The sequence below is a fragment of the Drosophila subpulchrella genome, chromosome 2R (assembly GCF_014743375.2).
Source record: "Drosophila subpulchrella strain 33 F10 #4 breed RU33 chromosome 2R, RU_Dsub_v1.1 Primary Assembly, whole genome shotgun sequence".
NCBI lineage: Eukaryota > Metazoa > Arthropoda > Insecta > Diptera > Drosophilidae > Drosophila > Drosophila subpulchrella.
In genome coordinates this window covers 4,075,467-4,090,418 of record NC_050611.1, presented here as the reverse complement: position 1 = coordinate 4,090,418, position 14,952 = coordinate 4,075,467, and the positions used below count along the sequence as shown (strand labels likewise).

At 46.9% G+C, this 14,952-nt stretch overlaps 3 protein-coding genes across 15 annotated transcripts in view; 1 reads left to right on the top strand and 2 right to left on the bottom strand.

Annotated features, from left to right (window-relative positions):
• The window catches only part of LOC119549282 (mucin-17), a 27,423-nt gene extending 15,869 nt beyond the window's left edge, over positions 1–11,554 (top strand). For 5 of the 13 annotated variants that reach the window (XM_037857215.1, XM_037857218.1, XM_037857219.1 and 2 more), the window contains 7 exons: positions 66–6,311; positions 8,087–8,300; positions 8,381–8,495; positions 10,111–10,581; positions 10,640–10,780; positions 10,843–10,982; positions 11,038–11,554. In XM_037857215.1, coding sequence (XP_037713143.1) covers positions 66–6,311; positions 8,087–8,300; positions 8,381–8,495; positions 10,111–10,581; positions 10,640–10,780; positions 10,843–10,982; positions 11,038–11,158 — 7,448 coding nt within the window. In that variant the 3' untranslated portion in view covers positions 11,159–11,554. Of the gene's footprint in view, positions 1–65; positions 6,312–7,163; positions 7,530–8,086; positions 8,301–8,380; positions 9,723–10,110; positions 10,582–10,639; positions 10,781–10,842; positions 10,983–11,037 lie in introns of those variants that run through there. The other 8 variants (XM_037857224.1, XM_037857223.1, XM_037857226.1 and 5 more) reach the window with 5 other exon arrangements.
• LOC119549286 (lysM and putative peptidoglycan-binding domain-containing protein 3) lies at positions 11,391–14,952 on the bottom strand. The gene is made up of 3 exons (XM_037857235.1): positions 14,784–14,952; positions 14,149–14,708; positions 11,391–12,139 (listed from the first exon to the last, which is right to left on the bottom strand). Exons 1-3 carry the CDS (start codon positions 14,795–14,797, stop codon positions 11,895–11,897), a joined length of 819 nt encoding a protein of 272 aa, XP_037713163.1. The 5' UTR covers positions 14,798–14,952; the 3' UTR covers positions 11,391–11,894.
• LOC119549283 (26S proteasome regulatory subunit 7) lies at positions 12,229–13,764 on the bottom strand. Its single transcript, XM_037857229.1, has one exon. It carries the CDS (start codon positions 13,637–13,639, stop codon positions 12,338–12,340), a length of 1,302 nt encoding a protein of 433 aa, XP_037713157.1. The 5' UTR covers positions 13,640–13,764; the 3' UTR covers positions 12,229–12,337.

Below are 14,952 nucleotides of genomic sequence, written 5' to 3'. Positions count from 1 at the left end.
TAGTAGCTCAGCCCACTTGTGCGTGATCTTAAGGCATCGGCACTTAGCAGTCGTTTGTGTTACAGCCCAAGACGAAACCGAGGAGCTGTCCAGCCTCGAAGGCTGCACTGGCTTCAGCACAGTCGAGTACCTCGACGAGGAACAAATGCACGAGACCGTGCCATCGGTAATCGAGATCCTAGCAGCCATGGCCCTGGGGCCCATGCTAGCAGTTCCAGCATCCGAACAGCCAGGCGCCATGACCCCCAGTGAGATGCACACCCTCAAGGAGCTGAGTGACTTGGCCCTCGCCGAGATTAATGCTCGCACCGTGGACCTGATGCACGCACACTCGCTTGACATTATTGAAGAGGAGAACTCGGAGCCTTCAGACACTGTCTCAATTCCACAGTTGGATATTCTACAACCTTCACCACTCGCAGAGATTACTACTCCATCTCAAATGCCTTCGCAAGCGGAGGAAAGTTTTGTTCAAACGGATGTATTACGACCCCCTCCAGCCTTAGAACTTGTTTCTGAGTATGAACCTCCGCCTCCGATGGAAGTTGTTCAAGAGACTGTGGATCTGCCAAGTTCTGCAGAAGTTGTCCATATAGAAGAGGATACTGCGACTGCGGGGGAGGCTTTAAAGACGGAATCTGCCGAATCTGTAGTGAACTCCTCCGAAAGTCCCTCAGTGCCGGTGGACATTATTCAAAAAACTCAACCCGTTTCTGTGGACATATCACCGCCTTTGGAGACTGTCACAGATCCTCAATCCGACTTGGAATCTAAGGAAGTTGTTTCAGAAATAAAATCTGCAGACGTGGAATCCATATCGCCTATTGAAATTGTTCCAGAATCACAATCTATAGCGATGGATCTACCAGTTCCGATGGAAATCGTCACAGAAATAGATCACGTTATCATCGTTCCGGAAGTGCCATCTGATGTAGTGAACACCACCGAATCTATAAATGTGGTTTCAGTCGATATACAAAATATTCCAGTTCTGGAAATTGTTGCAGAGGATCCAACTAACACTGCGAGTCTCCCAGCAACTATAGTGCTTAGCACCCAGCCAAAAACCGTTGGAGAAGAACACGATCCCGAAACCCAAATAACCGCAGAGGAGTCACCGTTAAATGTAGCAGAAAACGTTCCACAGGTGGACTCTGTCGCTGTAACAGCGGATCCTTCAGAGCCTACTGAAATTATTTCAGTCGATTTGCCAGAAGCCGTGGAAATTGTTTTAGAAACACAGCCTTTTGTAATGGATATACCAGCGCCGTTAGAATCTGCTCCAGAATTAAAGCTTTTTAAAGTGGACATACCAACGCCGTTAGAGACTGACATAGAAATGGCGTTAGCCAAAACTATAGAAAATGAGCCACAATTAGTATCTGTTCCTGTGGAATCGGTTCCAGAACCCGTAGTAGTGGAACCTCAATCGCCGGAGGAAGTTGAACCCCTAAATGCATCACAACCGCTGGAAAATATTTCAGAGGAGCAACCGCTACCAGCAGCAATGGCAACGGATTTTAAGCCTCAACACGTTGCAGTCGATTCATCACCTGTAGAAGTTGTTTCACAGGCAGAAAGCATCGAAGTGAAACCATCAGCACCTTTGGATACAATCACTGCAGAAGTAGTTCCACCTCCAATTGAAGTTGTTGAACTCTCAACCACTGAGGAAGTAGTGCCAGAACCGCAATCGGTTACATTGGATCCACCAGTAATTGTAGAAGATGTTTCACAGATAGAATCTGTCGATACCAAGCCGACAGAGCCTTTGGAAATTATTCTTAGATCAGATCCCCCAGTTCCGGATCCCCCAGCGGATGTTGCTTACCTATCGGAGTCTCCACCAATAGAACCACCAGCGCCTGTGGAAACACAATCTGTTGTTGAGGAAACTTCTAAAGAGATGTCACCTGAAGTACAATTTGTTGCAATTACGACCCCTTTGGAAATAATTCCGCAGGAAGAATCTAGCGTAGTGCAGCAACCATCACTTATCGAATCAATAGCTTCGGTAGAAACAATTTCAGAATTACAAGAACCTGATCCAGTCAACTTGAATGTTCCAGAGGCTGTGGAAATGGATCCAGAAATGGAGGCTGTTAGAGATAAACCGTTATCGACCATGGAAAAGGAAGTACCATCGCCATCTATCGTTTCGGACCCACCATCACCCAATGATGTTGAATCTCAGATAGTATCTGTCGATGTGGAATCCGAAGCACAATCTGTTGTTAAGGAAACTTCTCCAAAAATTTTACCAGATGGACAATTCGTCGCACTTACAACCCCTGTGGAATCAATTCCTCAGGTCGAATCTGTCGTACTACACCAAACATCGCCTATCGAATCAATAGCTCTTGTGGAAACAATTTCACAGTCACAAGCTCCTGAACCAGTCACCGTGAATGCTCCAGAGCCTGAGGAAATAGTTCAAGATATATTGGCTGTTATAGAAGAACCGTTGCCGATCATGGCAATGGAGGACCAACCCCAGTCTATCGGTTCGGATCCACCATCACCCAATGAAGTTGTCTCTCAGATAGAAGAGCCCCTAGTATCGGCAGAAATTCTTATCCCGGATGTGCCTACGGAGATGAATTCTGAAACCACTGATCCTATTCCGCAAGCGGAGATCGTGAATTTACCAGCACCACTGGAAATCATTTCAAAAACCCAACTCTTAGAAAACGAAACACCAACGTCTTCTGAAATTGTTGCCCAAGGTGAATGTGTCGCACTACCCCAATTGATTCCAGAGTCTGGACCTATTGCAGTGGATCCTCCATCGTCGATAGATGCTGTTCCCCAAGCAGACGCTGCCACCATAAGTTCACCAATGCCTTCGGAAATTGTTTCAGAATCCCAATCCGCCATAGTGGATCCTACAGCGTGTAATGAAATTGTTCCAGAAAACATCGCTATAGAACCCCAACCGCTTGTGGAAATAATTCTAAAAACGCAAACCATCGAAAAAGATATTCCTGTGGACGTTGTTTCTGAACTAGAACCTGTCACAGTAGATCAATCGGAAGTCATAGAACATATTTCACAGATCGAATCTGTCGATGGGGAATCCCAGGTGTATGAAGAAAATCCTCCAGAACCACAAGTACCATCAATAGTTGTTGCTCAATTGGAATCTGTCCCAATGGAAGCCTTAGAGCCTGTTGAAACTGTTCCAGAAGTCCTAACTACTACATTGGATTTAACAGCATCTTTTGAAGCTGTAGAAGGTGCTCCAGGTGAAACTCCTCCCATTGCTCAAAGCGTCGCAGAGGAATCGCCTACGCCTGAAGAAAATCTTCCAGGGACGGAATCTCTAGCACTGGAACCATTAGTTCCTGGAATGGCAATTGCTCCACAGATAGATTTAGTCAATGTGGAAGCCCCAGTACTTGTCGAAGTACCGACTGAACCTGTTGCCGTGGTTCCACCAACACAATTGGTGTCAATGGAATCCCCAGACCCTGTGGAAATTGTTCCCGATACACAAGCCGCCTCAGAGAAATCCGCGACATCTGACATAGCTGATTCTCTTCCAGTGCAAAGTGAAGTAGAACGGGTTGTTGTGGAACCTCAAACTTCGTTTGATATTTCTCAAAACGAATCTACCTCTGTGGAACCTATAACATCCATTGAAATTGTTTCCGAAGCAGAATCTATTACATCTGTTCCAGCACCTAAAGATGTTGATCCGGAATCACAGTCGGTAGTAGTAGATGCACCAGAAGTTATAGATGTGGTTTCTCAAAAAGAAGCTGTCGAGGAAGAACATCCCAATCGATTGGAAACTGATTCAGAGCCAACAACCGTTGCACCGCAGGCCTCAGAACTTATGGAAGATGTCGCTATGGATCCCACATCGCCTGTGGAAGTAATTTTAGAAACACAGTTGGGGTCCGAAGAACCAAAACTGTCCATGGAAATTGTTCCTCAAGCTATCTCTGCCTCTGATAGCCGACCAATAGATGAGAACAGTGCCCCTGTCGATACATCAGATTCCGTTGTAGAAGAACGTCCAGCGCCTGCAGAAAGTGTTTTGGAGTCTGAATCTCCCCCTGTAGCAACAATTGCAACCGTAGAAGCTGTTTTGGAATCTCAATCGGTCCCTGTGGATGCAAACAATCCTATAGAAATTGTTTCCGAATCTACATCGAACGCTGTTGATCCTGAAATAGCTTTAAGACCACCAGCGATAACTGAAGTTATAACACAAATAGAATCCGTAGAGGAGGAAATTCTTGAAAATGTGGAAGGTGTTTCTGTGCCTGTTGAAATTATTCCAGAAAAGCAATTATTCGCAGAAGATCAAGGAGAGGTATCACTGATGAATTCTGAAACAGTGCCACTCACTTTAGAAACGAAATCCGATGAAATAGATCCTATGGAGCCTGAAGATCCTGTTAATGTAAGTCCTCAACCGCCGGAGGATATTGTAACTCAAGCTATTCAAGAGGAAGCTCCAAGCTCTGCGGAAATAGTACCAGTTACAGATGTATGCGAGCCGAGTAAGGAATCAATAACTCATGTGGAAACTTTGCCTAAAGATCAAATCGCCTTAGTGAATATTATAGAGCCTGTAGCAGTGAAGATTATAGCTGCCGTGGAGATTGATCTAGTAGCTGAATCCACTGCCTTGACTCCGTCACCAACTACAGAAGTCAACGATGAAAAACCCACAAAGCCTATGGAAACAATCACCGAACCTCAATCTGTCGCAATAGACTCAACGGAATATCCAACAGTGGTTTTAGACAGTGAGTTCGTTGGGGTGGATTCTGTACAAGTAATTACAGGCTCTGAATCTGTCGATATGGAACTTGTTCCCCAACCCGAAGCTTTCGCAGGGGATCCACAAGAAATTATAGGAACGGTGCCACAGGTAGAATCTATCGAAGTCGATAAGCCAACGCCTACCCAATATAAATCTGATGATGATGTAGCACAGGCTGATCCTGTCGGAGAGGAACCCTTAGAGTCTGTGGAAATTGTTTCTCAAGTTGTATCTGTTTCCTATGATACATGTTCAGTAATAGCTGATTCTGAAACTAAATTAGAAAAGTCAGCGGATGTAGATATTGCTCCGGACCCTGAACCCCTTGCTGTGACAATAAATTCGCAGGATAAAGTTGTGGCAATGGAACCCCCTAAGGCTGCCGTTAATGATATCCCAGAGTCTGCAGAACTTGTTCGAGAAAAAGAATCTGATATTGAAAAAAACCCAGAAACGCAACCTGCCATAGAGGATGGCGCCGATTCTCAAGATGTTATTATAGAAACGGACCCGGTCGCAGTGATACCGCTTAAGTCGGTTGAAGATGTTCCTGAGAATAAAATTGATGTTGAACCCATAGATCCTATAGAAATTGTGCCAAAAGTTGAAGCAGTTGGAATAGAAGATGAGTCAGAAATCAAACCATCTGCAATTACTGAAGTGGACGATGTGAAACCCCCAGCATCTCTGCAAATTGATGAAACTGTGACACAGAATTCGCCTGTTTCTGTTGAAATGGTTCCGGAGGCGGTGGAACCCTTAGCTGCTGTTGAAGTTATTGCCCAAGCTGAATCTGTATCTTTGGAGAAAACAGTAACTGAAGAGCCCATTTCTCAAACGGAGTCTATCGTTGTGGATTCCCCACAACCTCTAAACGTTGCTCCTCAAGAAGATTCTGTTCCTACATCGGCATCAGTGCCCACAAGCATTGAAACACAACCTAACGATTTGGAACCCCAAGCTTCTGCGAATCTTGTTCTAGAAGCTGACTCTGTCACTGTGGATCCATCAGAAACTGCACAAGTTCTTTCATCAAATGGGATAATTGTTTCAGAGTCACAAGTGATTGATTCGGAACACCCAGCACTTGATGTAGTTTCAGAAGTAGAAATGAAAAGCTTGCTTGCAGAACCGCCGGCATCGGAACCCCTTGATTCCGAATCAGCTGCACCGCCAAAGCCAGTGGTAATTGTTCCTGAAATAGAATCTGTAACAAAGGATACTATAGTTCCTGTGGAAACGGATACCCCAGTGGATACCATCGTTTCTGTTGAAGTTCTAACGGATACAAAACATGTCCCAGTATTACCACCAGTTCAGGTGGAAGAAACGGAGAGTGTCGCTCAAGAAGCACCTCCATCTGCTGAAGATATTTCGAATGCTGTAATCGTTGAACCTCAAACTGTGGATATGGATTGCATTACAGAGGTGGAAACTTTAACGTCAGAGGAACCCAAATCGATTTCTACAAACGATTTCCAACCAGAAGGTATCCAAAGAAATGCATCAATAGACTCCGCCTGTTCCGCTCTAGGTAAAGCGACCCACAAGTATCTGCGAAGACAGCCGAATATTCTTGACACAACACCGAGCGATGGAGACTCACCCAAGAGATCCGAGCCCGTCAACCTCTTGGGGACCATTTGCAAGTTTTACATAAAAGACAAACGACTGCTGGCCACAATCGAACGCAGGCGCCACCGCTCTTTGATCATGCACAAGTACCTTAGTTCCTTTGATTCGATGGATGATAGCATAGAAGAAGTTCCCAACGATTCCCAATCCAACCTCTTTGAGGAACTGAATGAAGTTAGCTTATCGTCCTCCACGGACCTGCAGCCCCCAACAGGTAGAGCAGAAACTCCAACTTCTGAAGTTGACCCAATTCGTTTTGTAGATGAGTGTTTTGCATTTGATACAGATAAGACTGAAACTGATATGATAGATGAAATTAGCTTGAATACAGATAAATCTCAATGTTTGCTTAGCTCGAAAAACATGGTTGAATCCAACGTTAATGATTTAGAATCCGAAATCGAGTCAGTTAATGAAACTAGTTTAGATACAGATGCGTCACACTGTTTTGTTAGTACAGAAAGCAAACAAAAATCTCATGAATTTGAAAGTGAAACTGATATGACGGATGACGATTGTTTAGATATAGACGCATCAGAATGTTCTAACAACTCAGAAGATAAGCACGAAGATCATTTAAATCATTTAGAAGATGTAGTCACAGTAGGTGATAATATAGTCCTAAGATTAGATATGGCCAGCCAAACATCTTGTGATATGTCAGAGGAACTAGATATAGAATCAGATTCCATCGTTGCGTTTAGTTTGAGCGAAATCACCTATAACTTTATCAACGAAATTCTCTTCTCAGATCAACTAAGTTCAGAGTCAATTAAAAGCGATGAGAGTGAACCCTCCACTGCCTGTGAGACCTTCAATGCAGATGGTGACTCTGAGCAGGAGTTTGTTAGCGAGAGGGTTTTAGTCCTGGACGATCAGCAATCCCTGAATACTAACACTAGCTCTAACAACAATCTGCACAACCACATGCATCTTCCTCTAACCCAAACTAACCACCCGACCTCGGGCAGTAGACGCACTAACGGAAAACTAACAAATGGTTCCCTTCGATGGTCGGGTAGCTACACTACCGAATTACCAAACAGTGGATCAATAGCTGTCCAACACGATGATGTTGCCGATGACGATGTTGTACTGTTGCGGCGCTTTGTGCCAGGTAACACACGGTTGTGGCCATAACTGTCATCACTCGGTGTTTGTTGTCCTCCCCGTCTGCTTTACTGTGTGTCTATGTTAGCCTGGCTCTACTGTCTTTGTGTGTTGTGACCCGTCGAAGGCCAATCCCTGATGGGTCGATTTATTTAGCAGTGAATCCTAAGGAACGAGAAGTATTCTATGGCATTTCCAAGGTCTTTAAACTTAAATCTGTTTTACTAATTGTATTTACACTGTTTTTGTTTGATTTCAAAACTATAGTCCATTAAAATTCACACTTCTTTGTATACACTATAGAGTTTAATAACATATAATATTTACTAACTTAAAATTATGAAATAAAGAAGACAGTTATGAATTTGAATGGGAATCAAACAAAAATAGTTTTTATGGAGAAAAGTTTAAGTTGGTTCTGTATTAAAGGGGAGTTTTTAGAGGGAAATGCCAAAAATAGTTCACAGTTTACTTTCCGTTTGCTGTGGATTCCTCAGATAAATCGACTCACATGCCATATCTCCTACATTTTTTTTAACGACCCCAATCGACACCAATTTTTAGGATCCATTGCGGAGCGCGAGGTGAAGAAGTGGTATAACGCCGTTGAGATGCCAAATAATCCATACGCCCCGGAGGCCCTGAAGCAGCGCATCAGCGGCACCCAGGAGCGGTACATGGATGTGCCGAACATCAGTCCGAGTGCTGAGCAAAAGGCCCTAGCATCGGCGCTGACGGAAAATCCGGATCCGCCATCGCCGAAAACGGACTATAAGCGGTGGGTTCTTGCAGAGGAAATATCATACTATCTGACTATAACCCTTATATGTTGTGATTTTCTATATTACTATAATTTAGCTATAGCCGCGACTACTATATCAATAATGCTCCCACGCCCACTGACAGCACGGGCAGTGGAAACGCCGCCGCCTCCGTCGCAGCCGAGGATGTGGAGGACATCGTGATCAACGAGGTAAATCAAGAACCAGAACCACATCCACCGCATGGCCGCATTTCCAGTAGCGCTCAGAGCACCGCTGCCGACCTCTCTCATTGGACCCTATCCACGCCAGTGCGCCGTAGCAGTTCGCTCAAGTTCATTAACAGCCGTCCCTCCCCCACCCCCTCATATTCCCTGGGCTACGAAAGGTCACCGCCCCTCGAACGACCTTCGACCTCGGCCTCCCATTACCGCGAATCGAGTCTGGGACTGGGTGACGACGGTGACTTCGACCTGAGATCCCAGCGCTCCTGGCGCAGCAGCTACAGTTCGCTGCCCAAGCGGCACACGCAGTCCTCCCTGAGCCTGCACAGCAATGCTAGCGGGGTGTCCTTCGGTTCGTCCGTGTCCAAGAGACGCTCGGCGGCAGGAGGAGGTCGGGGTGGCCCCTCCGCCGGCGTTCTGACCCAGTTCGAGAAGCAGCTGCTGCACAAGGACCTCAAGCGAAACAGTTTCCGGGCGGTGTCCGCCACCTCGAAGGACTTCGTGATGAATCCGCTGTTCGAGAGCGAACCGCTGGGCGGGAAGCTGGCCCTGCGGCCGGAAACGGAGGACCAGGGCGACTCGGGGGTGGACAGCTGCCTGAACGGCTTCAGCGGTGCGGACACCAAGTACAGCAACAACAGTCTGCTGTTCTAGAAAACACTGGGGATCGGGAACGGGATCGGGATCTTGTTGGGTTTTAGCCCTTATGGATATTTGCCAAATCACGCATAGCTTAGTCAAACCGATGTTAAACACTAGTCAGTATAGCAAAGCCAGTTTCTCTGTACATAGTAATGAGATGGGCAGGGGCGGGAATACAAAAAAGGAAGTAGAAAGAAAATCATGGAAAGAAAGCACGCACAGAATCTCCCGTACTGGATGGCCATCCAATGACCTCTCCACTGCACCACCTCTAGCACCATACCAACCACGAATGAGAGTGTCGAGCTAGTGTTCTGATCGTACCTTAGTGAATACCACTTACGTAATGCTAATGCCCTAGAGTATGCAACGTTTGTTTTTAATCATTATACTTGCTGTTAATTTTATGAAATAATATTATAATTCCTGTACTGTATCTGTATGCACACCGCTAACGCTCTTTTCTTATGAACAACCATACACATATGCCTAGCGATATACTTACATATATGATGCAATAATTCCAAATAAAGCCAAACAATAAACAAACCAACAAAGAAATCAAACACTGAACCACTGAAACAAATGTTTTTAGTATCCGTATCCCAAGAACCCTTCGAATTGGTGAGTACAGAACCGAAAGTTAACCGAACTAGTTAGAGATGTGTTTGGGTTGCTTTTGGATTTGACTAACAACATTTGTTTCGAAATCATTACGAGCTATTGTAACTACCTGAAAGATAACCTTGCCTGCATGTTGCTGCCTGAGCGTTTTCACCCACAAAATTCCATCGCATCCGCTAAACTCTAGAACATATCCACGCCAACACTAATATTGTATACTAAAACACCTACACTTCTTCTTTCCATCGAAACCCTAACCACACTAACCAACAAAACAACACCAACCCACCAAAACCAAAACCAACTGTCAACCAAACCGACAATGTTTTATTAAAAGGCTCAAAAAGAAAGCAAACAGCCGCAGGAGTTGGTGTACAAAGCCTTGCCAGTTCAGGTCCTGGACGAGTCCCTGGACTCCCAATCGAATCCCTCGCTGCACTCCCTGCAGACCACGACCACAACCAGCGATGAATCCGATACGGTACGGATCTACGATTTTAACAAGCAGGAAACGACGGTTATAAAAAAGGCTGTTCCGGTGGAGCAGCAGCCCAGCACCTCCACCACATCGTCCATGGAGTCCGCCCAGAGTGGTCCGCCTTCATCTTCTTCCATCGACTCGTCTGTCTCAAAGAAGCGGGAGCGACCCGTGGTCCTTCAGTTTGGTCCTGGGGACTCGGCGCCCACAATAGGTTCTCCTGTCAGTACACCCACGCGGGGATCCACTCCTCCTGCTTTTAGATTCTTGCAGCCCAAACGTCGCCTCATTGATCCCAGTCAGGTGCTATCCGTCGATGAAGATGATGTGGTAAGGTGTCCTAATAGATGATCCAAATATATGTGATTATGCAATCCGTTTTCGACAGCCTGAACCTACTCCTCCGTCGGCGGAGAAGCCCGCCATTGAAGATGAAGTGGTCCATTCCATGCCATCGGTTAAGGCCCTGGCTCAGGCCTTCCTTTTGACCAGCAAGCACACACAACCACAGCGGAGATGGCGGGCCACGGTGAGGAAATTGAAAAGGATCTCTCTTGTTCAATATAATATTTATACTAATCTCATTTATAGGTAAGAATAGCAGCCCCGCCAGATACACCAGATAAGCCAGACACATCACTGACCAAGCGTCACAAACTGGAGCACGCAGTCTCCATGGCAGAAGTAGCCGATGAGTCGACTATTGCCTCTGACTTATCATCCCTCGAAACGTGAGTTTCATAAAGAAACTCTAACAAATAGACTCTAAATATCCACTTTTTTCAGGGACCCCTCTATACACTCGGAGGGCAATCCACCCATTGCCTCGCCGGCGAGTCCTGTGCCCGTGCGACATGGCTTCCTCCGGAGCAATATTGCTTTCTTTGAGAATTTAAAGTTCAAGTGAATATTCGAATGGAGTTCAGAAAGTGTGCGGCCATTGGTTGATCTTCCCGGAAGGGAAAATGCACGATAATGACGAGGCACACAGCCCATAATCCAAACCAAATATTCGCCAAAAACCATGTGCCATGGCCTCCATTCCCCAGTCCGAAAATTCACACAACCAAGTACTTAACTTCAATTGGCACTCCAATGTGCGCCATTGTTAATTGTAGCTCGTAATTACTATTACATAATTCTTATATCCATGGATACTATTTATTTAGCTCTAAGATATGTATTGTGTATTTTTAGGCATAAGCGAAACTATTTCCCATTTCAGCTGAATAATGTTACACTTCAACCGAACTAGTTTAAATGTTACATAATTGTACTCAATAAAACATATAGAGAAGAAAAACTTGCGGGGGTTACGAATATTCACAACACAATCGGGTCTTAGGGTCGTAAGTTTACTTTTAGCTGCGGGGAGTGATGTGGAGCATAGCACAAATATTTTTATGCCACTTGGAAGCACCGAAATCGTAGTTATTCAAGAAAGTTCAGTACACAAAGACCTTATTATATTTGACAAGAGTCAATATAGTCATACGTTTAGGTATAAAAATAAATTCCGTCGCCTTTAGTTGCATTTTTAATGCGCCAGACTGATCTGAAGGGGGTGAGAGAGTGCCAGGTGAGAAGGTGCCGGTACATTTGGAATGATGATCACTTCGGGGGCAGGCGTTAGCCCAACTCAACTACTGGGCGCTATGATTGTGATGCGGATGCTCCGCCAGGTAGATGACGTAGACCAGCGGTATGACGACACACAAGGCGAGTATGAAGATCAGCAGACAGATCCAGGACAAGTCGCAATCCGATCCAGACCAGTCGATGGCACTCAAAGAGGGTCCAGGGATGGGACGCACCAGTGGAGCATGTCTATCCACCAGCATGTGGTTGAGCAGAGCAGCATTTTCCTCGAAGGGTTGCTCCATATTAGCTGCAGACAAAAGTTCAGAGATTATTAGGTTTAAGCAATTAAAAAGCGATTTCAAAACTAGTAATAAAGTATAAAATAACCCTCATAGATTTCAGTTCATGGAGGTATAGGTTTCGTTTTATTTCATGAATTGCCAGCTGCAGGATGTATTACAGTTTCTCCTGCAAAGGATACAGAATGGTGCCAATAAAAATAATCTTAATTGTAGGTCATATAGCGGGGAGTGGCGCTGAACTTGGCGTAGCTCTTGATAACCTTGTTGACGGCCTCCAGGAAGTCCTTCTCGGTGGCCACCTTGCGACGCGCTCGAATAGCGAACATGCCCGCCTCCGTGCACACCGATCGGATCTCGGCTCCAGTCGAATTGGGACACAGGCGCGCCAGCAGATCAAAGCGAATGTCACGCTCCACGGACATGGAACGGGCGTGGATTTTGAAGATATGCGAGCGACCATCTTGATCGGGCAGGCCAAACTCCACCTTACGGTCCAGACGACCAGGACGCATCAGCGCCGGATCCAGAGTGTCGGGTCTGTTGGTGGCCATCAGCACCTTGATGTTGCCGCGAGGATCGAACCCATCGAGCTGGTTGATCAGCTCCAACATGGTGCGCTGCACCTCGTTATCGCCGCCGGCGCCATCATCGAATCGGGCACCTCCAATAGCGTCGATTTCGTCGAAGAAGATGAGACAGGCCTTCTTGGAGCGCGCCATCTCGAAGAGCTCGCGTACCATACGAGCTCCCTCGCCCACGTACTTCTGCACCAGCTCGGAGCCAATAACGCGGATGAAGCAGGCGTCCGTGCGGTTGGCCACGGCTCGGGCACATAGGGTCTTTCCCGTTCCAGGCGGGCCGAACAGGAGCACTCCCTTGGGCGGCTCAATGCCCAGGTTGACGAACTTCTCCGGGTGCAGCAGCGGCGTCTCCACCACCTCGCGCAGCTTTTCGATCTGTTCCTTGCAGCCGCCGACGTCGCTGTAGGTGACATCCGGCTTGTCCTCCACCTGCATCATGGTCACCGTGGGATCGATCTTGGGCGGCAGCGGAATGTGGATCTGGTACTTGTTACGGTCGACGCCCACGCGCATTCCCTCCTCGATGTCGGTGGGGGCCACAGAGTCGGCCAGGTCCACCACGAACTTGGCGAACTGCTTCACATTGATGATGTACTTGGGGTCGTCGGAGTCCGCGTTGATGATCTTGGTGCAGCGGGCCACCTGAAGGGGCTGCTCGTTCTGCAGGATCTGCTTGTCGGCGGCCAAGTCCCAGAGGGCGGGCGGCGCCAGGCCCGTGTCGCTCTCCTTGATTCCGGTCAGCTCGTTGACCTGCTTGACCGCCTTCTGGATGTCCTCCTCAATGCTCTTAATGGACTTGTGGTACTGGCTCTGGCCATACGTCTTCAGCAACTCAATGTCGCCCTCGTCCAGCGACTTTATCTCCTTGTCCTCCTTCTCGTCGTGCTTCACCTTGCGCTGGTCGTCCCCCAGGTAGTCCGGCATCTTGTTCAATTGCAATTGGTATGGTTTCGGGGCAAAAAGTGAGTTTAAGCTATGTTTTCCTTTTGTTTTACGGCGAGAATGACTGAACAATTTGGGCTAGAGGTGGGAAAAGCATAGCTGGCACTATCGACAAGTCGATATTTATCTTTTCTTCAACACTGGGCCTATCGATGTCTTAGCACTGTAAACTCCGAATGTTAAAGTACAAACCGTTACAAACAGTTACTGTAACTGTAACCATTATTTATTAAATTAAGCCTTAAATAATCGCAAGTTTTTACAAACCTTTTTTTTAAACTATTTTTTTGGAATGATTATTTTATAAACCGGAACTGGGGTTTTAGCACAGTATATGGAGAAATATTTGAAATCTTTTTTTTTTTACTTTACATATGTTAATAAAACGTACATTTCCCAGCACTAACCCCACTTTACCAACACTGTAATGTTAAGTGCAACCAAAGAGCGCGACAATTTCACGGCCAATCTTCCCCAGCTTCTGAACTCACCTTCGTCATTAGGCGCACCCTGAGCTCCCTCGTAGAACTGGCCAGCTGCTCTGCTCGTCGACGGCTGGTCGGGATCCACAGCGCCGGAAGCGTTCACTGCCGCCACCAGCAGTCGCTCGTCCAGCATTTGCCGCGCATCCTCGAGGGGATTGCGTTCGGGAGCGGGCTCCCGCTCCAGGTTGTGCCTGGGACTATTGTTCCCGCTTCGGTGGATGGCGGGCAGGGCTTCGAGGCCCCCGTTGCCCAGGAGAACGTTGTGCACTGTGACCGGAATGCGGATGACCCTGTGAGCGTGGATCTCGTTCTCGCGGTCGATCTTGTTCAGCCGCTTGATGTCCGCCACGGAGGAGTGGAAGCGAAGAGCGAGCGCCTGCAGGGTGTCGCCCTCCTGGACCTTCACCTCCAGCGTGTTCTCATAGCGGCCGAGGCGGGCATGGCCATTGGGCCTCCTGGCCAGCGGGAGCAGGTCCTCGAACTCGTCGTCGTCGTAGGCAGGACGCGCGAAGATGTCCTCCACCTCGTCGGGGTCCACGTCGTCCAGGTTGTGATGTTGCTGGCGCCTGAAAATCAGAGCTCTGATCACACTCGGCTCACTTGGAAGAGGAAAAGCAACAGTCGAGTTGGCGCTGACTTACGCATTGCGTCGCATTGTTGTCCTGGTCGCCTTGAGGGGATTTCCTGGCCCAGATATCGGATAGCTTCTCGGATTTCGATAAAAGCGCAACTCTTTGTCTAGCTCAAGGCAATTAATTAACGCAATTAGATTTATTTACGTGTAAAGTTTGTTCTCAGCAGCAGCCCACA

Coding starts and splice junctions, on each gene's coding strand:
- LOC119549283 (XM_037857229.1), bottom strand. CDS start 13,639: ATGCCGGACTACCTGGGGGACGACCAGCGCAAGGTGAAGCACGACGAG.
- LOC119549286 (XM_037857235.1), bottom strand. Junction 12,140..14,148: donor GGGTGCGCCTAATGACGAAG/GTGAGTTCAGAA, acceptor TTTTGTCTGCAG/CTAATATGGAGCAACCCTTC.